This window comes from Rhea pennata, chromosome 18 (genome assembly GCF_028389875.1).
Source record: "Rhea pennata isolate bPtePen1 chromosome 18, bPtePen1.pri, whole genome shotgun sequence".
NCBI lineage: Eukaryota > Metazoa > Chordata > Aves > Rheiformes > Rheidae > Rhea > Rhea pennata.
Window position 1 is genome coordinate 9,532,449 of NC_084680.1, and position 21,264 is coordinate 9,553,712.

The following is a 21,264-nucleotide window of genomic DNA, read 5'->3' on the forward strand; positions in this document are numbered from 1 at the left end:
TGGGAAGGGAGAGCATATCAAGCACACAAACCACCAAAGAAGCAGCCCCCGGAGGTCTCTCCTGCCCCAGCAGATGAGGGAGTTTGCAGCACACGCAGTAAGGCAGTCCCGCTGCACAGCACCCTATAGCAGGATGCTCATGTGTTACCATCACAGTCACAAAGGTGCGGAGATGAATCACGGTGGAGCTGGGCAGTGAGAGGAGCTCAGGGGACGGCATGTAGCTCTCTGCTTCCTTGGCGGAAGGAAACTCACAGCAGGAAGGACTAAACTGGGCTGCCTGTAAGCAAAGCCGGGCTCTGAACCGGCCCTTGGTCAGACAGGTGGGGCATCCTCTGCTTGTTGTAGTGCAGGAGCAGCTCTGCTCTGGCTGTTCCTGAGCTCCAGGGTAGTATGGGGTTGCAGGAGCCCAGTCTTGTTGACCTGTCCCAGCTCCACTTGGCTTAGGGCCTGATGGAAGAGCAATGCACCAGGCAGGGAGGTGGAGGAAGGAGCACCCTGGAGCTGGGTGCCAGCACTGCCTAGCCCTGTCCTAATGCTTGCATCTGTATCACCCGTAGCAGCTCCCAGCCCAGCATGAGCACCCGTTCCCTCCCACCCTTGCAGAGATGCCTCAGCCTGGCCAGTGTCACTGGGTTGCACAGCCAGCGCTGGCTGGCTGGGAGCAGCTGGACAGGGCTGGCTCACGCCAGTGTCACTCCACCGGACCGGACGGCACAGCCATCGGTGGCTGTGTCACCTTGCAAGGGAAGGCACGTGCAGTTCGGCCCTCACCCACACGTGGGTGGCCCGTGGGGCCACGCTGGCAGCAGCGGGAGCAGAGCTGGGGCTGTGCTCTGCCCCGGCTCCGCTGGCTTGCTGTGAGTCCAGGTAGCAGGGAAGTCCCTCCTATAAGCCCCCAGGCTAGAGCACGGCTCACTTTTTAACCTGTTTTTCCTGTGCTCTGTTGCCATTCAGTGTTGGAAATCAGGTTTGCTAAGGTCTTGTGTAACGCTGTCTGTAAAACTGCTGCCCTAGACACGGGAGTTCCCCAGCCCTTTCTCCTCCTGGCCCAGCTGGCGGGCAGGAGTACAGGACTTCTGAGCAAGCCTGTTTTTCTCCTTCTTCCACTCAAAACCTGGGTGAGGAGTGGGGTGCCTGAGCGGCAGCAGTGCAGGAGCATCGTGGCAGGGGCTCCCCTCTGCCCTGCTTTTGCCGAGCTGTCCTCGGGCAGCGAGTGCTGCAGCAAGGGCACGGCGCGGTGGGGCTTGGCGGAGGGCCAGCGACCCGCAGCCACCCGCGGGCTCCCTGCGAAGGCAATTAGATGTCTCCGACCAGCACGCAAACTTGCTGCTGCTGCTATAGAAATGCCAAGCCTTTGCTTTGAGGCTGCTGCTGAAGATGTGGTTTCCTCCTCCCTCCTGCTCTCTCTGGAACTCTGTTTTCTTAGCTGGTGCCACCTGCCGAGAGCTGTATTCATTAAAAAAATCATAACGTAATACAGAGCTGGCCTTCCACCTGGGTGCAGTGCTCGGCAGCAGGGGAGCACGCCGCGCGCCTGCGCTCTCTGCCTTCTCGGAGATCTCCCTCCCGCAAGGACGTCGGCGCTTTGGGTTGAAATGAGGCTGGTTCTGAGGTGCTTGGGGCAACTGTCTGACATGTGCTACTAAAACTCTGCAACACGTCAGTACAGGCCTTTACAAAGAGATGGCTGGTTGAGACTGCAGGGGAAGCGAGGGGGGTGAATGCAATCCCTCGCGTTAGATCCCGGCCAGGGCACGCAGCAGCTCACCTGGCTCCGTGCCTCCTGAGATAGGTGCCTTTTCCTGCAGCTTATGCTCTAAGGCTTATCAAGCACAGACCTGCAAGCAGTGGTGCTCTTCACACCACGGGGCTGCTCCGAACAGCGGCTTGCAGAGCCGTGACGAGGATAAATGCTGCCTGGTGATGGGTGCGCACATTCAGGCTACGAGGAATCGGATAGCCCAAGTCTGGGGGAGCACGCGTTACCCCGCAGCAGCTAGCCGGGCCCCGAGGCAGCGGTGCGGGACAGCCCAGGAGCAGGAGGAGATGCCCCTCTAAACCCCGGAGCCGAAGGAGCTGCAGGTGGAGCAGGACAGCACCGCTGTGCACAGCAGGCTCTGTGCACTAGAGGGAGACCTTCCCATTTCAGACAGACGTGTCCATCCCGTCCCACGGCTGCTGGGAGGGAAACTGAGAGCCACACGGCTTTCCCACTTTTCTTTTTAATTTGCAACTCTCCAGCAAGCCCCTGGCCAGCAGACTGACCCTGTGGCTAGCAGACTTGCCTTCCCAAAGGACCCCTTGGAAATAACCCAGAGCTGCAGCTGGGCGCACTCACCTGCGGCACCCCGGCAAGCCCTCTGAGATGTGGGGTGGCCGGGCTGGGTCCCCGTGGCTGACACGGGCCTGCACGGGAGCAAGGAGCTTTGCTCCCCTGGGTGCAGCGCGCCTTGCAGCGGGAGGCTCCGCGCCCTGGCCTTCCTCCGGCCTGGAGAGGGGAGCGCGGGATGGGGCACAAGGAGTGCAGCAGGCCGGGGCTGTTGCATCCCCCCGGCAAAGGCCCCGCTTGCTCCCTGGCTGAGCGGTCCAAGGGCAGGTCCCTGCTTCTGGAGCAGCTGCTGGCCAAGGGGTGACTAAACCTTGGCCTCTCCAGCCAGGGCTGCGCCGGAGACAGCAAGTATCCCAACGGCCGTGGTGTGAGAGCGGGGACTCTGCCAGCTGAGACCGGGCAGCTCATCACGCCGCCGCCCGCCAGCAGCGTGGCCACCCTGCCTGGGCCGCGGCGGGCAGGCCTGGCGCGGTGTGATGAGCTGCCCGTTCTCAGCCGGCGGGGGGGGGGGGAGGAGGAGAGCGGGGAAGGGGTTAACGGCGGGGGCGGAGGGCCCGGCGCCGCCCGCCGGCGCGGCCCTGCCCGCCGCTACTTAAGCCGGCGGCGGCCGCGGCGGCAGGAGGAAGAGGAGGAGGAGGAGGGTGGCGGCGGGGCATGGCGGCAGCGCGCCGCCCGAGCGGCGGGGCGCCGCGGCGGCCCCCGCAGGACGGCCGGCTGGAGGCCATCAACCAGGTGGGGCCGCGCTGCCGGCCGCGGGGGTCCCCTCGAGGGAGCCCGCGGCTTTTCCCACCCCACCCTCCCGTCCCCGAGAGGGGGCTGCTGCCCGGGGGTCCCGGTGGGTGCACGCCACGCGTGGGGTCCTGCCGGCTTGTCCCCCACCCCTCCTGCCTGTTGTCGTGCCGTGGGGCATGCAGAACCGGGGCACCCGGCGGCTCTGCACAGCTTTTGAGGCACGCTGGTGGGTGGGTGGGGATGGCAGAGAGGGGGACAAGGGCAACCAGGGTTGCGGTCTCCAGCGGCACGTGCCGCCTTGGCCCGGAGCGGGAGGGAAGCGTGGCGTCTCCACCACGCCGGCAGGGTTGACATCGGCGTGGCTGACGGCTGCAGAAGGAAGGCGATGGCCCGGCACGGGGGGCCAGCGGCGCTTTGTCCGCTGGCTGCCCACCTGCGGGGTCCCCTGGATAGATGGCTTTTCCTCCGGCAGTTCTCCGCAGCCCGGGCGGGGGACAGGTCTGAGAGGGCCCATTGTGCGCCCGTGCGGTGGACGCTCCGTGGCTGCCTGCCATGAAGGTCCCTTCGGGAGCCTGCTCCAGCAAGAATAGGAGCTATTGTTCTCCAGGAGGGCTTTCAACTTGCCCTCTCCGCTGCACCAGCGCGCTGTGATTTCCTCGCCATGGAGTGGGGCGTTTTGGCCACTCGGAAGAGCTGACTCTAGCCCTTCTCCTTTTCAATCGTGGTGAAGGGAGCGAGGTGAGCATGGTGCCCGGGACAAGCGGGCGTCCTGCAGGCCTTAGATTAGTCCAAAGTACACTGGGCTGCATGCCCTCTGTGCCAGGGTCAGGCAAGGCCCTCTCTCAGGTGGAGAGAGAGGACTGAGCTTCAATCTTACCCTGTCTCTGTCTTGGCGTGGCCTGTAGAGGCTGCTCAGCTTCCTTCCTGGCCAAGAAGTTGTTTGAGATCTGCAGATGAGAAGAAGGTTTTAGCCTTGGAACAGTCAAGGATGGGAGATGCGTAAGGTCATTTCTGAGCTGCTTGAGTGGTCCCTTGGTGTTACAGGTGGAGAAATCAAAGCTGCACAAGAATACCCCAGAGGTGGCGGTGGACATACCTATCCTTGCATTAACTGTGCAATAAAAGGTGCCAATATGCTCCTCTTAGGCAGGGGTAAGAGACTAGCTGAGGTGAAGTTTATTTTAGGTCACTAAAGAGGGAATTAGATGATTAGAAATCAGAAGGTGCTATGGCAGAATAAGAGCACTTGGCTGGAAACGAGTCTTTGAAACATACTGTTTAAAGCCAGCCATGAAACTTCCTCCTTTGCTAAGGAGAAGTGTAGATGGGTCTAAAATATCCCTGTAGCCAGGGCAGCAGTGAACACTGGATTGAGGAGGAAGGAAATGTGTTGTGCTTACTGCTGCAGTTTTGCCTGCTTTAGAGCTGTCTTCCAGCATCTCTCTGCTACAGGGTGGACTTAAGATCTTTCAGCCTGTAGGACTGAGGTCTGGAAGCTGTGCTTCCTGGGATCCTGTGCAGACATGCTAGTGCTGTGCCCTAGGGCCTTGCTGGGGGACAGGCTGGCATCCTGTTCCCCTGCATAGCCCTAACTTCTGGAAGACTCCTTCCCTCGGTAAGGTTTGGTGGTGAAAATGAAACAAGCTACATAACTTTCCAGCTGATGGAGGCAGGAGCTGCTTGTTTGTGTCCTTGCTACCCCACGTGTTGGCTCAGTGCTGGGAGAAAGGATTCAAGCAGCTAGAAACTGAGCTGCAAACAGCAGCTTTTGCTAGCTGTTGGCTGCAAGCAGATGCTGAGAAGCTCCTGTGCTATAGCAGCTCTGGGAAGCAAACCCCACGCTGCTGCGCTTTACTGGCTGTGCCAGCTCTTTGCCTGGCAGCTCAGTGCCTCTCCTCTGCATGGGTGAGGTGAGGGAGCTTGCTGTGAACAGCCCCTGTGCAACATGGGCTCACACCTCCCTATGCCACAGAGCTGATACGCAAGCTTGGGTGGATATCACGGCTGGAGCTAGGGATGGGGGAAGGAGGGAGTTTCCCAAGCCCTAAAGAGCCCTTGGGCTGCAAAACATTAACTATTCCTAATAAAAAGTAAACTCATAGTCTAAGTTGCTGTCAGGCTTAACCTTATTGCTTTATCCCAAGACCTGGTGTCCCCCTAGCCCTGTTATCCCAGCTGGTTTCTGCCACAGAACCCCTTCTGTGGGATAAGGGTCTTTGGCAGGCAGTGTCCTGAGTGCACACGTGCTGCTGAAAGACATCCGAGTCCTCCTACTACCGAATTCTTCTTCCAGGCTGAAGCACTCCTCTGGGACCCCGTCTTGGCTGTTCCCTCTTCCTGGGGAATGGCAATCACATTGTTCTGCCTCGTGCATCAAGGTAGCAAGTCTAATCCAGCAGAGATTAGTTTCAACCTCGTTTTACCCTTCTGTACTGCGCAGGGCTGCGGGGAGGGAATTCAGCCTCCCGGAGAACAGGTGCCTGTTTCTCGTACCTGGGGCAGGCGTGAGCATCCCTCAGCCCCTTTCCAGCCTTGGCAGGGTGGCCGGTGTCAGGCATTTAAACAGCAATGTGAGAGGCTGGCTGGCCAGTTGTAGCCTCTTTTTAGGGACTGAGGAAGGATCTGGCTTTGCTCAGGTTGTCCTGCAGGTAGCTGGGACTTGTTTCACTGAATTTATTGCTCTAGAAATGTCTCTTTGCCCAAGAAAATGGCAGGCGTGGGGGAGAGACTGGGGCTTATTAGGCTGCTCTTATTAATAGAAAATACTCCTTAAAAATGAGAGCTTTAGCAAAGGGCTCTGGGAGGAACTTTAGCTGCTTGAGCTGAATCTGAGTCACTGGGCCCTGGGGACTGAATTCCTCTGCGCTATTGTGAGTGCGTTTGCCTTATCGCGGTCTCAGAGAAACTTGTATACAATGTTGAGGGTGGAATGCCTTTGAAACGAAAACCCCTGTTGCGCCCTTCAAGTCTGTAGCAGACCTGTGACATTGCTGGGCTGCCCAGTTCCCCTCCGGCTGAAACGCAAGGGCAGAGGGTGCTGGCGGCGTGCCCACTGTCCCTCATCCCGCTCTTGCGCCATCCTGCCCCGGCTGTTAGAGCCCTTAAGCACCGGTCCTGGCAGCTGTCTTCTGGGGATGCAGCCTCTAGCTGTAGCCTTTCTTCTATTTTCACCCCTTCTGTGCTGCTTCTTGCTCCTGAAGAAATACTGCTCTCTGCTCTTGCAGCCCTGCTACTAGATGCAAGTTGTTTGTTACTCGTGCAGGGCAGAATGAGGCCATGAACTGATGGCCAGGAGACTCTCTGGCTCTGTTTTGGTTCCTGATGACACTTGGCAAGTTCCTTCTACAGAAGCTGTTTAGTAGTAGTGACAATAGGTAACAAAACTTGGCTTTCCAGTGACCGCTGCTGCTGATTGAGCCCAGGTCGCAAAGCTGAACTGGATCCATTGTGTTGGGCTGGGAAATGATACCCCTGGGTAGAAATAACTGAGATAAATGAAAGTGAGTTGGCTAAGGAGTGTGAAAGGAGGAGCTGGGAACATTGCTTCTCTCCATGTTTCTCAATTTAAATTGCCGTGCATGCTTACGAGGGAAGTCTGTATCACACTAGTTGGGCAGCATCTTTCAGGTGTCCTCTGTGGAGTTTGTTAGCTGGAAGGAGGTGATGACAGACACTTCTGCCCAGCTGGGCTTTCTAGAAAACCTTAGTTCAGTTGCAGGTAAAGGATTCACCAAAGCAGTGACTAATTGGCACTGAAGGCTTGTGAGGCATTTGGGCTTCCTGGGCAGGTGCAGGTGGCCCTGTCCCAGCTAGGTAGGAGGGGAGTTGCCTCCATGTGTGCAGGATGAAGAGGTCCTGAGCATGGGCTACAGGGTTACAGTGGCAGACAACGATCGAGCATGGAAAGCCTTGGGGCTGGCTGCGGGACATCAGCTTGGGGGTTGCAGTGCCTTCTTAGCTGGCCCTGGCCCAGCAGTCAGACTGGCACAACTCATTACACTTGGGGAAAGCTGGTGGTGTGTGCGTGCATGTGTTGGGGGTGGGGTGAGTTTTTTTTTCCTCCTTCTGGAAGAAATGAGGAACATGCTTTAGGAAGTGTAGGGCACGTGGGCTGCTTATGGCTGTGGGAACCTCCTACAGTCCTGATGCCTTAGTGCCCGTAGAAGGGCCTTCGGGGGAGGGAGGTGGGCTGGAAGAGCAAGGGTATCTTTTTAATCATAAATGATGCAGATGTCAGTCCTAGCACTACTGGAGCCAGGGGTCTTAGTCTCTTAGAGAACTGACCCTGCCTTCCTTGTGAACATGGATAGCACAGCAATGAGAAAACATGCACAGAGCAGGGAACAGCCTTAGCCCTCTATCCTCTCCAACCCCCTGGAGGGGTTTTATCCCGGACAAGCAGTGTATAAGCTGTGCAGATGTTAGTGATTTCTGCACTGAAGAATGTAGTGGTGTGGCTGAACACAGATCAAGTCATTAAACTGCTGGGCTCACTGAGGCTAGGCATTGTGGGAGGGTAGAGACAGGAGCAAGACCCTGTAGCTCCCAGCTGCAGGGAGCATGTTGCTGGCAGGACACAGTAGTAGAGCTGGCTGTGCAACTTGTGGTCTGTTCTGTGGGGTGGCTGGAGGCTTTTGAGGTGAGGGCTAGGAATGTCTGACCAGAATGGGCCCAGGATTTCTTCTCCAGCATGAGTAGAGTAGGGGGGTAAAAAGCATATACAGTCTGAGAGCAGGAGTTTTGTTCCTTTCCTCAAAATACCTGGCACATTCTGCCCTCTTGGTTGGGTGGATGAGGTTCTACCAGCTGTGTTCTATTTACCAGCCTGCAGAGTTTATGCAAGAGCTCAAAATCTCCAAGAACACTGTCCTTTTTGCAAGGAGTAGGAGCCCTTGCATGGAATAGGAACCTAATCCGCATGCCTTGCATGCCTGAATGTAGATTGGAGGAGCTGCAACCTTAGGTGAGCAAGGAGGAGAGTTTTATGCAGCTATTCCAAGGACATATGGGGTCCAGTCCTCCTTCAAGCTGCTGGTAAGAAATTTGAAACCCTAGAAGCATTCCTCTTCCTCTGGAATATTAATGGCAGGGCATGCAGGGATTCAACTCATTTTTAAGCCTTCTGGCACTGTAGCTCAGATGTGGTTCTCTGGGAACTGCTTAGCTCTTTTGGGTAATGTTGCTGTCATACACACTGTCTAGGGTATTTTGCTTTGTCTTTAATGTTCGGGATAATCTTTCCATTTTAGGAGTTTCTCTGTGATCCAAAGTTCAGTGATGAAGAAGATCTGGAGGAGAAGTTGGCTGTGTTCAAAGGTGAGTATCGGAGGGTTTTCATGTCCTCTTTCAGCCTGACTATTTGGTCTGAACAGATTATTCTTCTCAGCGTTTGAATCTAACCAGCCTGGGATTTTCTGCTGAATGATGCAAGTGGCTGAGCTGAGAAGGAAGCCCCCCACTTTGTATGTGGGACTCAGTCAAATGCTTCTGAGATGTAGCTTTCCCACATGAGTCTTTGTGCTTCACCAGCAAAACCTGCAGTGTGGGGGGGGGAAACCCTAGGGATCAGCAAAGGAGGAAAGTTTATGTCTAGATAACAAGGCAAAACTAGCTGGTACAGTGGATATCACACTGGCTAGGTTTTTCCTTTAGTGAGTTAGAGGACCTCTTCCCACACATGAGGTATCTCAGCTGCTTGCTGAAAGCATGTTGAGGCCTTTATCCTTCCCCAAAAGTTTCTTTCAGTCTGATCTGGTCCTTCCCAAGCCCCTCGGTAGCAGAGCCAGCAGTAATGCCTCTGATCTCCTGTCCAAAGCCTGTCTAACTCCAGAGTATCAGTAGGGCTGAGGCTTAGGTCTATACCGAGTGCTGGGACGGAGGATACAGAAACAGCTCAAAAGCCTGGATTTGGAGAGTGTTTTGAGGGAGATGTCCTGAGGCTTGCCTGCAGGCTGGTTAAAGGACAGGATTGGGCAGGTTTGTTCTGAGTGCATCCGCTTTTCCTTCAAGAAGCGGCCGCAGGCGGTTCCTCTCCCCGTGTCCTCTGAGGAAAACATGCCTTCGGCGTCACAGTGCCCTCTGAGGCTTGTCCTCTGCCTGGCTCTAACCAAATAAAGCCTGACCCTGCTTCCATTTCAGGCATTGCTTGCTGCTTCCCTTTGTATTTTGGCTTTGCTATCCAGCAGGGAGGAAGCTGGCTGGGGGGGTTTGTGATCCTTTACCCTTCTAGGCATGGAAGAGCTGGATGCCCGATTTCCTCCTGTGCCCCCCCTCCTTTTTGCGTTGCCTTTTGTATGGCTTTGGCTTTTTGCTGCAGCCTTGAATTATTTCCCTGTCACAGGCAGGAAAATTGCAGAAGTCTCTTCAAATACTGCAGTTGTAGGCTACAGGCGCAGAATTCCCTGTAACGAGAGCCCTTGGCATCTGCTCCCACTGCCTCGTGCGTTTGCGTCCGTGGCCTGTCCTGCTCCAACGCCGCCTCCGGCTCCTCCAACAATCAGATCATTGTGTGGTGGTGGTGGTGGTGGTGTGTGTGGGGGTTCTTCTCTGCCTTCCTCTCTGCTGCCTTCTCCAGAGAGTCCTAGGAGCCCTTGTGCAAACAGTATGTGCGTATGAAGAGAGGGACCACAGCAGGGTTTTGCCTCACCAAATTCGTGAAGCTGGGATGGAAGGGAAAGATGTATGAGCTGAGGCTTAGAGCGTGATGATGTAAAGCTGCCTCTGTACTTCTGGCTACATGTCAGCTGAGGAGAAGAAACATACTGGGTATGGCAGAGCAGAGTCTGCGTCCCTGGCATACGCTGGGATGCCTGACCCTCGCCCATGAAGGCAGCTGTTCATTTGAGCAAGGCCACTGCAGTGGGGCAGGGTGTGAGGAAAGTCAGTGCCACATAAAGTGTCACTTTTGGCCCCTAAGCACATATGCGACAGCCCTGATTTCATCTAGGAATGGATGCTTGCTGCTTTGAGGGAGTTATTTATTTCTGCCTGAAGTATGAACAGCTTTGCCTTGTAGCTGGGACTCCTACAGGCCTGTCAACTCATGACAACAGCAGTCCATCAGCCAAGACCCAGATAAAGACCTGTTGAGCAATTCCTCTGTCTTCTGTCTGTGGCTGCCCATCAGTTTGCTTAACTAAGCACTTTCCTTCAGGAACACAGGTCCTGGAAAGGGGCTGATGTGTGAAATATCCCCTCTTCCCTGTGGCTCCTTAAATCAGCCTGCCACTTTGTAGTTCACACTCATCTGCTTGCTGGTGTCCTTGGAGCAGAGGAGAAAAGATTTTTTCCCACTGGGTAAAGGAGCCTGAGCCTTAGAGCTCTCACTTAATGAGTCCTTTAATGCAGTTCTGGGGACCGAGTGCTAACTGCAGGGCATGTGGAGATTTTTCCAGCTATACTTGGATGGATGGTTACAACAGGTATCTTTCTTTTTCCATTTAGCCAAACCAAGATGATGCGGGGGGGCTCCCTGTGGTGCTGTATGCTCCTTAAGTAAGACAAATTCTTGCCTGAAGAGCTTAGCCTAAATGAGGAACAGCTAGCAGGGGACAGGAAGGGTGGGAAGTGGAAGTGTGCCTCTCCTAAAACCAGAGTCAGCACAGGACTAAATTAAAAATCTCCTGACTCACATCAGCACTCTGTCTGCTATGCCACACCAGCTTTCTACAAAGCTGACCAGATCTTCTTGGGCAGGTACTGCTTTCTCTGAGGAGGCTAGAGTTGCCAGGTTCAGAGATGTTTGTGACACTAGGCTGGAGAGGCAAACAGCCTGCTGCAGTCTTACAGCTCCTAGGCATGGTCTCAGCGTCACTCTTCTGATGTGGTCCTTGAGCATCTCTGCTGGCAAGTGCTGCTCTAAAAGTGCAGCACAGGGCTGGGAAGACTGTAGTTTGCCCCTTGCTATTGCAGGAAACCACGTCATTTAATTCCTCTCCTAATCCGATCAAGCTTCATCTGAGAAGTGCTCAGGGTTTTGTTTTTCTTGCTACTCCTTCTGGGAGGCTGTTCCAGAGCCTTGTTTTTCTGGCTGGAAACATTTTAAAGCTATTCACGGCCAGCTGATACCTACTTGTTCTCATGCCAGTGTTTTCCTTCAGCTTAAATGAAAAGCAATTAAAGAGCACTTAACTCTAGACCCCTGGACTTGAGATAAAGGTGCTAAAACCAGGTCTTGAGACCATTTCCCTCTCTGAACAGTTTGCTTCTGGCAGTGTGTCAGTCTTATCCCCAAATCTTCTGTTTCATTAGTCCAAGCAGGCAATACTAGTGGGCTCTGTGTACCCCAACTGCTCCGGTGTCCTCCCTGCTGGAGCTGCTCTGATCTGCTAACTTGCTTCTGTGTGTCTCTTCCAGAGAAGTACATGGAGTTTGACCTGAATAATCAAGGCGAGATTGGTGAGTGACTCCGAGGGATGGATGCTGTTACCCGGCTGGAAGGACAAGAGCCTGCTGAAACAGGCTCTGCTAGATCTGCTTCCCTCCCTCCTCACTGCTGCTAAGGAGGGAAACCTGTGGGCTGCTCCTTTGTCCAGCTTGGTTCTTGATCCCCGAGCAGGGACTTCTTCAGCTCTCCAGCACCTGTCTTTAAGCTTTTTCAGTGTTTCTTCACCTGCTTCAAAACCTCAGCTCCTCTGAGTCCTGTCCTCCTCCTGAATCTGTCTTAGTTCCTTCGTTTCTTTCTGTTCTGAATGCTTTATTCCCTCTCCCTGCCTCTCTGCTGAGGCCTCCTCCTTTGCAGTTATTACTGTTTCCAAAATTGGGAAGTTGCAGGGCTTGGACTGTCCTGTGTTTTACATGGCTTGAAGCAGAAGCTATGTAAAACCATGAGCCTTTCTACTGCAGACAAGCTCTTTACTTTGGAAGGAAAAAAGCAGAACTGGGCTGTGAGTCTGGTCAGCTAAGTGTCCCTGGCCTGGGTCTGGAGAGACTTGCTCAGCACCAGTTATGTAAATATTCAGGCTTCTCAAGGCCTGGAGCTGACACTGAAGCGTAAGCACTCATGTGCTGTGCCCTTCCAGGAGGCTGCTGCCTTGCTCCTTTCTTCCCCTGTTCTTGAGCTGAAATAAAGCCTATGGGGAACCTGGAGGAGGCCCGACTTAGGACTGCCCTGCTGTTTCCAGGAGGGAAGGGGCTATGGGTCAGTGCACAGTGAGAATATTGTGAAGGAAATGACCTGTGGTGGTGGTCAGGGTGCCTGTTCCACGGAGCTCGTTTGTCTCCAACTTACTTTAACACTGCTTCCCTCCTCCACATCACTGGTCTTGGCACCACTCTCTGAGCTAGACAGTAGCATTCCTAAGTATCTCTGGAGCATTTTGAGAATTGTCCTCTTCAGTATGTATGGAGCTTTATTCTTGACTTGTGGAAATAAGAAGTACTGGAGAGCTTCTTTTGGCTCTCAGCCAACTGTTTTAGTGCTGTCAGCCCCAGAGTATATAGATGAAGTAGTCTGAGCTGGGAACTCAGGCCTCCATCCCTAGGATTAGTCTGTGCTCAGTGTGGTTGTCTCTTGATAGCACTGACTGCCTTGCTCTTGCAGATTTGATGTCTGTCAAAAGGATGATGGAAAAAATGGGGGCTCCAAAGACCCATCTAGAACTGAAGAAGATGATCTCTGAGGTGACTGGAGGGGTTAGCGAGACCATCTCATACCAGGACTTCGTCAATGTAATGCTCGGCAAACGCTCTGCTGTACTTAAACTGTGAGTGCCTTTGGGAAGGAACAGGGGAGATCCAGGACCTGAGCTGGAGTGTTGGGGGAGCCTGGAAACAGAAATTACTCTGCCTGCACCCTGGCTGGTGGAGCTGGGTGTTTATGGAAGGGAGGGGAGGACTCTCATGAAGGGAGAGTTCACCAGGAGATGTGAGGGATGGGGCAAAACCTCTAGCTTGAGATCCCAGATGGGATTCCACCATCTAGAGCTGCCCCCTGGGGTGGAGCTGGGCTGGGCAGCCATTCACGCCAGAGCAGCCTGCTGTGTTTTAGAGCAGGCTTCCTCCTACATGCTCGGTACTAAGTGATTCTCATCCTTTTTCTACAGCATGCAGGCACTCAGCTTTGCAGGACCTCTTGTCTCTTCCCTCTGGCTCTTGTAGGCTTTGGACACAGGTTTTGCCTGTTAATGGTGTCAGGACTTCAGTGAATGAGGGCCCAGCAGGACTGGCTCCTATTTGCCACAGGATGCTCTGTCCTTCTCTGGTTTTGGAGAGCAAGGGAGTGTGTGAGTAGGCAGAGAGGGGTCACATGCTTAAAACAGCTGGCTTGTGCTAGGAGAGGTTTTATGTGGTTTTCAGCTGCCAGTACTAGCCTCCCACGGCCGCCTCTGCCCCCTCAACAGGGCTGAGAGTCTTGCTGTAAGAAACAGCTTCCGAACACTAACTTGGCTCCTGTGCTAGCAGTGGGGTGGGCTCTCTCGGCTCCATGTCCTCTCCACTGAAAACTGACTTTGCCTTTTACAACCATAGAGCAGGCTGTCTCTGCTTTTATGTCTTTAACTGTGATGAACAGGAGATGCTCTCCTCTATCCCCCTTCATCCTTGCTGAAGGCAGCTTTAGAAATGCACCAGCTTTCTAGGCAGGTTGGGAGGAAGGAGCCTGTTCCTACCCATCACCTGTTCCCTCTGAGCTGGTAGATGCTCACTAGCTATGTGTCTCTCCTTGCCACTGATTGCCCTGTGTCTGCATGTCAAGGTGTTGCTCTCCCAGTCACAGACAGACTTTCAACACCCCTGCTTCCTTCTCTCTCCAGTGAAGCAGGCTAAGCCTGAAGCCTGTTCTGTATCTTCCACCCTTCTTCCAAACTGCAGCTTGCACAGATGGGTCCCGTCTTCTGCTAAGAGACAGGCACTCCACTGTCTGTTGGACTCTGTTTGAAGCAGGAGCAGAAATGTAAAACTTGTCCCAAGAGCAGGGAAATCTTTTGATTTAGCGTGGCAGCTGGCATTCCCAGCGTGGCTGCAGTCTTCAGGGAGGAAGACAGTGCTGGCGCTTGCAAAATGCTTAGGATTCCTTTGGCTACTGCCTTACTCCTTGTCTCTGCCCTCTTGCCTGGCTGCAGTTGCTGTTGCTTGCTTGGTTTTGGCTTTCGAATGTTGAGCAATGTCATTATGTATGAGGTGAGCCAGGGACGGTATTTGTTTTTACGCATCAGGAGCACTTGGCATGCATTGCATGCCCAAGGATTTCGGAAACGGCTGTCTAAAGCAAACATGCTAATCCTCTGTGCTCTGGGAGGAAAACCAGCAGGGGTACTGGGAAACCCACTCCTGGAAATTACTGGAAAAGCAAAACTGCCTGCTATGCTGCCAGCACTGCCCTCTGTTGGCTTTCTGTCCTGTGTTAGTTATGGGATGTCTTTTGCTTAAGAGGCAGACCTCGTGGTGATTGTGGATGAACTTGTTCTTTTCATCTGTACTGTCTGTTGTTTTGCAGGGTCATGATGTTTGAAGGAAAAGCCAATGAAAGCAACCCAAAACCTTCTGGCCCTCCTCCAGAGAGAGACATAGCCAGCCTCCCTTGAAGAGGACAGGCTGAAAAATTGGAACTGTTTGTTTTGCTGGTCTGTAACAGAGGTTACCTGTGCTTTGTTACTTTTTACTTCGGACAGTCTTAGTTTTCAACTAACCTGCCTTAGAGGAACAGCAAGGGAAGCTGGGGACCCCCAGCTCACATCTTTCTGCTACATCCCTTAGCCAGCTTGATTTGTTAGAGAGAAGCTGTAGCACAAAATGTATTGTGAGACCAAAAAGAAAAATATTCTATAGTCTTATTCTTTCCTCTGCCCTTTCTGAATTTTTTTTTTCCTTTAGATGAAAAGGAGCTATTTTCCTCCCAGCTTGTGGATTTGGAGCTGTGCTTGTCTGTGCAGGTTCCTGAAGGGCCTCACTGCCAGATGCTGAGCACTTCTCTGGCGGAGCCCTTGACAACAGCTTCATGGGTGCAAAGAATTAAGTGCCTTCACTGCTCCAGCCTCTGCCTCCTGCCTTTGGAGTAGTTCTTCCACTCCTGACCTGGCCAAAACATAAGTCGGACTCCCACCTCTGTTGCCTAGTCTCATCTTAGATGAAGATAAGAAGATGCATAGACACCAAAGGTCTGCTTACAGAGCCTTTAAGCTTGGAGGTGGGCATGGCTTGCTGCAGGGACAGGCTTGTGTCTGCTCTTGGGTTCATCCTGCAGTCAGATCTTCTTGGTGAGCCTGAGCCAACTGAGCTGCTAGTGATACTTTTCTAGTGCCCTTTAAGCAGATCTTAATCCCAGATCTCAACATCCCCAATAGCCCCAGGAGTAAAGTCAGTTCAGTCAGCATGTGATGTTCTTGATGTGCCTGGGTCCTGTTTTCCTAGAAGAGCCTTGCCTGCTGCTGAGGTTGGAATGGTTCTGAGGGAATATTTCTTTAGCTGCTAAGTTCACAGTGAGGATTTTTCTTTGGGCTTCACCTTGAACTAGATGCATATCATAAGTATTTAGACTTGCAAAACTAACTGGCTGAAGTCCCTACCTCCCTGCAATCAGCAGGGCTAGGGTGTCCCTCTGTTGGAGGCCAGTTCCTTCTACTACCACTTGCCTTCTGAGAGGACAGGGTAAAATCTTAAATATAAGCTGTCAGCAGGAATATGATCTGCAGGGTAGCCATGCAGCCAGCATCCTACTGGCTCCTACCAGAAGTGAGATTAAAAATGGGCAAGAATTGTCTCCAGATAACTGCTTTTGGCTCCTGGCTACAAGACAAAGACAAGAACTTTCCACAGGATGCTTCTAAACCAGAAGGCTGACAGACTGGAGGGTGCCTCTGCAACCATGATGGATTATAAACCCACCTGAGCCCTGAGGTCCTCAGAACCTAAAGGAATAAGTTCTACAGAACCTAAAAGAATAAATTCTGTAAAGTCTCAGCTGAGGAAAAGCTATCAGCCCATTGCTGCTTTTAATACCTTGGGTCTTCCTCCCCCTTGCTGGCTTGCTAGGCTTTCCCTTGGCCTCCATGACTTATTGATTAGCCACGGGGAGGGGGGAAGCAAGTAGCAAGTGAAGTCAGACCTGATGTAAAAAAGGGAAGCTGCAACCCTATCCTAAAGGGGTGGAAGGTACAACACCAGCCAGGGCAAGTGAGGAAGATTAAAGCTGTCTTATAACCACTCCCTGAGAAGTCTCTGTTTGGATCAGATCTGGAGAATAATCTCTGAACAGGTAGCTGTCCTTCTTGTCCACAAATGTAGAAACAGGCCTGCTGTTAGGCCTTCCCTGAGGAAGGCTTAAGGGAAGCTGAACCTGCAGAAAACTGGGTGACTAAACTGAGCCCTGCAAGCCTTTCCAGACCACTGTGGCTGAGGATCTTTCTTCATGCTGCTGCGCTGTCTTCCTGATTTTTGCAGATCTCTCTGTATGTGTTTCAGCTTTGTCCCAATGTGACAATTAGGTGCATTTTCCTGATGTATAAAATCAAGTCTGCAAAATAGGAATGGTTTTAAGTGTGTAGTAGGATGCTGGGATCTAGATGTAGCTGGGCCTGTGCTATCTACCTTCTGTACAGGTGGTGATTCTTGCTCTATGCATAAATTCTGGAATCTGGATATTTGCTTTCTTCCCCTCCCCACTCTCTTACATGTTGTTGGCAGCTTTTAACTTCTTTTTTTTAAAATCATGGTTTAATAATAATTTTTAAAAGGAAATACAGATGATTGTAACTCTGCTAGACTTACTGTTCTTGCCAAAGGCTGCACTTTTAAATAAAAAAAACAAATCCTCACTACTGATTGCATGAAAACCAGAACTGTAATGGAGAGGAAAAAATATGAGAAAGAGCAGCACCCGTCTACTGTAAACACCAAAAATAAATCTTCTGAAATGATACCCTGTGTCAGCCTACTTAGTTTAGCTTCTCTCTGAAGCTTGGACCAAGCAATTGGTCGCAGATTAACTAAGCTGGTTTCCCAGCTGGTTAATATAAACCCTTAAATAGATTCTGCAGATCGGTCTGGGCCTGGTCTGATCTTTAACAGCTGACCGAGCGTTGTGGCGCTCGCGTTGCAGGGGCTGCCTGCTCAAAGCCAGCCTTCTTTGACTTCAGGGAAAGCAAGCAAGTGGCCGCGCTCGCGTTAAGGAGCGATTTGTTCGTCAACAGCGGCCGCTCCCGGTTCCCTTCCCCTGAAGGCGTTTTTCCATCCTCCCGGCTCTTCCAGCAAGCACCCGAGGCCCTTCCCTGGCGCCAAGGGAGAGCAGGCGTCCTGGGGGAACCGCGGCTGCCCGCGCGTGTCTCCCCAAAAAAGCCTTTTCCTCTGGAGAGGCTCCTGCGGCCCTCGTCGCTGCGGGCCCAGAGGACACAGCCGCCCGCCCTGGAGGACTCGCCCCGCCTCCCGCCGCCGCGAACCATAGAGAGCGCTGGCCAGGGCGTCCCCCTCCCCCGCCCACGCACCATACGCGGCGCGGCCCCGCCCCCCGCGGCCTCGCCGGAAGCGGAAGTGAGCGCGCTGGCGGGCGCGCGGCGGGGGTTGAGCGGCTTCGCGCCGGGTGGCGACGCCGGCGGCTCTCGTCGCTGTCGCCATGGGGGACGATATGGACGTGATCCCCGAGCGGGAGATGAAGGTGAGAGCCGGGGGGGAGGCAGGGGCCGCGAGAGGGAGGTGGTCAGGAGGGCTGGGTCAGGACTGACGGGGCTGCGGAGGGTCCTTCGTCTGGGAGGGGGCAGCAGGCCGGGAGGGAGGCGGGCTGGGGGGGGAGCGTGGCCTGGGACGGGGGAGCGGGCTGCTCTACTCTTTTCCGTAGATTTTTTTTTTTGGGGGGGGGGGGAGCTGATATCTTGAGAGAGAAAACGGGGGAGTTGAGGGGAGAGGGCTGATGCTGTTTATCAGTCCTGTCTGCATGCGTAGTGCTGGGGCTCCCCTAAATTTGAGGATGGTAGGCATGAGCACAGCCTCCGTGTGTGGGGGCTACCTATGGGAATGGTGAACGGGAGTCTTGCCCTGGCTAGCCCTTCACTGTATGTTCCAGAATTTTACTGGGGGGGGGGTAAACATGGTGAGATGGGGCTGTCTGTGCAGATGCCCCAAGCCCATGCACGTATTCATGTGGCTACTTTCTCTTCAGACACCTCCGAAAGCAAGGGAGTCGGGCTATTTGTTTTGCTGGAAGTTCTGGGTTTCAGCAGCCTCCTTTCTTGGCAGGAAGGCACTTACTCAGTGCTTCTGCAAAATGAAACATAAGTCAGGTGCTTAATTTGGGTTACTAGTGTTAGATCTACTAGTGTTAGATCCAGTGCTTTATTCAGTGTGTGACGTTTTGGGAGGACAGGCTCATTCCTAAAGGGAACATAGCACTACACCTGATAATAGCATAACTTGTTTCTTAATTTGATCAGTCTGTTTTTCTGTAGCTGCATCTATGTGTGATAAACTATTACTGCAGTAGTAAAAAAGATGCATCTAGACAGATGTGTGCTTTTAAGCTCTGGTTTCTAAGGAAAAACACTTTATTCAATCCTGCTGTATGTTTCTCTGTTTCATTTCCTTCTCTTTCTCTCTTTTATTCGTTAGCTAGTTTCAGGTACGTTTCACAGAGAGTTAGATGTCTTGAGCATACTGAATTCCTACAGGTTTTGAGGAAACAGGCTGATGTATAAAAGAGAGATTGAGGCAGTACTCCCAATATTGAAAAACTGGGGTGTTATTTCGGTCTTTCACAGATGCCTTGCATTTCTGGAAGCGTAGACATTTCTTTTGTTGTGTGATTGGAGGGGGGAACAAAACGAAAAAAGGCTAAACACCTTGAACTTAGGGTAAAATGTTTTAAAGTTGGTAGTTTTGTATTTGGGATGTACAAAACTTCCACTAGGTTTTTTGATGAAGTAGGTATTCAGAGTTGAAGATGCTCTGTGGATAAAATAAGATGCACCTTAAAAAAGTATGGAAAACAAACTCTGCTTCATATAACGAAGAAGCGAGTGTATGAGACAGAAAATGAGATAGGATGGCCAGTGACACTGTGGGTCTGGACTCTGCCTTGGGGGTGTTTTGCAGCTCTTGAGAAGAGGCCTTTCAGCTTACTGTGCTAGAGAAACTGAAGTAAACTGTTCTTCTTCATCAGCATACGAACAGCTGTTTTCTGACTCTTCAAACAGGATTTTCAGTTCAGAGCACTGAAGAAGGTCCGGATCTTTGATGCTCCCGATGATCTTCCCAAAGAGCGGTCCAGTCTCCTTGCAGTGTCTAACAAATATGGGCTGGTCTTTGCGGGTGGAGGAACCAGCCTGCAGATCTTTCATACCAAAAACCTTCTCATGCAAAATCAGCTGGGAGAAGATCCCAATAAAATTGGTAAGGCACGTTTATGTCTGATGGTCTCTGTGCAGCAGCAGTTTTATATAGGTTTTGGCGGTATGGTGTTCTTGGCTTCTGACACAGTTCTCTTCGTGTATTTGAAACTACTGGCTTTTATTGTGTAAAACGCAGGAAGAAAATTTGCTGCAGCTTGAGCTGATACAAAATATAGTCATCAGGAACACACTGTCAGGATGCTATATGCTAGCTAATGTTCAAATGTCGTTCAGGTTCTGTTTCCTATGTTTAGTGCTATATGATAAGATTGGCTTTTCCTATGTGAGAGTGTGCACCTTTCCTTGCAGCCCAACGCTGTTGGTAGCCAAATTTGGGGATGTGAACTTGGAAAATATTAGAGATATGTGAGTGGAGTGGAGCAGAGTTCTTGCACCGAGTTATCCACTCTGAGTAAAAAAACATTCTGCAAGAGAGGACGAAATCTGTGTTCCACCAGCTCAGAACCTAAATGCAAAACTGTCTTAATTCTCACCTTTTCTGTCGTAACTATATCATCCAAAGTATCCACGTGCTCACTTAAGTAAAACCTAAAATGCATCCAGTTATCTTTCCTCCAAGTTAGTGAGGAAGGAAAGTGGAATTTTCTTAAGAAATTGAGAGCCTCTATTGAGACTGTATTGATAGAGATGAAATGTTTGCTTTTGCATGGTGAACTTTCCATCTATTCTGACAGCTACTGTTTATAGGACTGTATGTTAGGATGATTTTTTTATATAAACTTATTCTAACCATATTGTTTTAAAGGAGCAGCTGTTGTGTTTAATTTGACTGCTTCATCTTACCTCCTTCTCCTTTTGTTTTTAAGTTGAGAATGTTCAGAGTACCGTGATTCCCATGAAGTTTCCTGTGCAGCACCTGGCTCTTAGCTGTGATAATCTCACACTGTCAGTCTGTATGATGTCCAGTGAGATTGGTTCCTTTATTGGCTTTTTTGACGTCCGCACGTTCTTGAATCAGGTAAAGCATATGCAAAGTGGTGCACTTCTTGGCACGTTTCTCCCTCCCCCCTCCAGACTGCAGCAAAAGGAATGACATACCTTGGATGGGATTTTCTGTCTCTCTGCAGGCATGTGTCTTGTAAAGGAATTATTCAATAAACTTAATTTTGCTTTTTATTCCTATCTGTTACTAATTTAAAGGAAGGCCAAAACCTTGACAGATTATGAGTATGGGAGAACTTGTTCTTATGCTTAGCTTGGCTATCTCATGAATTTGTTTTTCTTAAAAGGCAAAACAGCAGAAACGTGCATTTGCATATCACAAACTAGCCAAGGACTCGGGAAGCACAGCGATGGTCAATGACCTGAAGTGGAATCCTGCTAGTCCTGCCATGGTGGCCATCTGCCTGTCCGATGGCAGCATTTCCGTTCTGCAGGTGACGGACTCTGTGAAAGTGTATGCCACACTACCTTCTTCTGTAGCTGTTACATCTGGTGAGTAATAGCCTTGGGTAACTTATAGAATGTCAAATACTTAAGAATAAAAGTGGATTGGTAGGTGTAAGAAGGTAGGCTCTTTGTTTCAGGAGGAGGTTTCTTCTTCAGTTGTCACAAAGGTGAAGGATTTAAACTCCCTAAGACTCAGAAAACATTTGGTGCAATATAACTACTCTTTCCCAGTTGACTGGAAGGAATGCATCTTGTGAATTAGAGCTGACTGTGTCTGCCTGTGGTTTGTTCTCCCTCAGGCTTGGCTGTCATTTTTGCAGGGAAGGAGGCAAATGAGGGAGAGTTGTCATCCATTGCTTTATGATTTGAGCAGTCTTGTTTTTGCTGTGACTGAACGTTTCACACACTGCACTGGTCCTGACCCTTGGCAGGTTTGGGATAAACTTAAACTACACTGATTAAATCACATGTGTAACT

The 21,264-nt window shown here is 51.8% G+C and overlaps 2 protein-coding genes across 7 annotated transcripts in view; both read left to right on the forward strand.

The window, feature by feature from the left end:
* The first annotated feature begins 2,965 nt into the window (after positions 1-2,965).
* Positions 2,966-16,919, forward strand: AIF1L (allograft inflammatory factor 1 like). 2 transcript variants are annotated; one of them, XM_062590949.1, is made up of 6 exons: positions 2,966-3,064; positions 8,314-8,380; positions 11,420-11,461; positions 12,606-12,768; positions 14,499-14,625; positions 14,876-16,919. In XM_062590949.1, the coding sequence occupies exons 1-5, from the start codon at positions 2,987-2,989 to the stop codon at positions 14,584-14,586; spliced, it is 438 nt and encodes a 145-aa protein (XP_062446933.1). In that variant the 5' UTR covers positions 2,966-2,986; the 3' UTR covers positions 14,587-14,625; positions 14,876-16,919. The 2 variants fall into 2 exon arrangements, with proteins under 2 accessions (XP_062446933.1, XP_062446932.1); XM_062590948.1 differs by having other exon boundaries at positions 14,499-16,919.
* A 644-nt stretch (positions 16,920-17,563) lies between these two features.
* NUP214 (nucleoporin 214) overlaps positions 17,564-21,264 on the forward strand; it is a 45,660-nt gene continuing 41,959 nt past the window's right edge. For all 5 annotated transcript variants that reach the window (XM_062591013.1, XM_062591015.1, XM_062591018.1 and 2 more), the window contains exons 1-4: positions 17,564-17,651; positions 19,183-19,378; positions 20,205-20,356; positions 20,628-20,832. In XM_062591013.1, coding sequence (XP_062446997.1) covers positions 17,610-17,651; positions 19,183-19,378; positions 20,205-20,356; positions 20,628-20,832 — 595 coding nt within the window. In that variant the 5' untranslated portion in view covers positions 17,564-17,609. The remainder of the gene's footprint in view (positions 17,652-19,182; positions 19,379-20,204; positions 20,357-20,627; positions 20,833-21,264) is intronic.

Bases quoted from the DNA above. Each gene is read 5' to 3' on its own strand.
- AIF1L (XM_062590948.1), top strand. From the start codon at position 2,987: ATGGCGGCAGCGCGCCGCCCGAGCGGCGGGGCGCCGCGGCGGCCCCCG. The intron at 8,381-11,419 runs GTGAGTATCGGA...TGTCTCTTCCAG, and splicing joins GAAGTTGGCTGTGTTCAAAG to AGAAGTACATGGAGTTTGAC. The intron at 11,462-12,605 runs GTGAGTGACTCC...TTGCTCTTGCAG, and splicing joins GAATAATCAAGGCGAGATTG to ATTTGATGTCTGTCAAAAGG.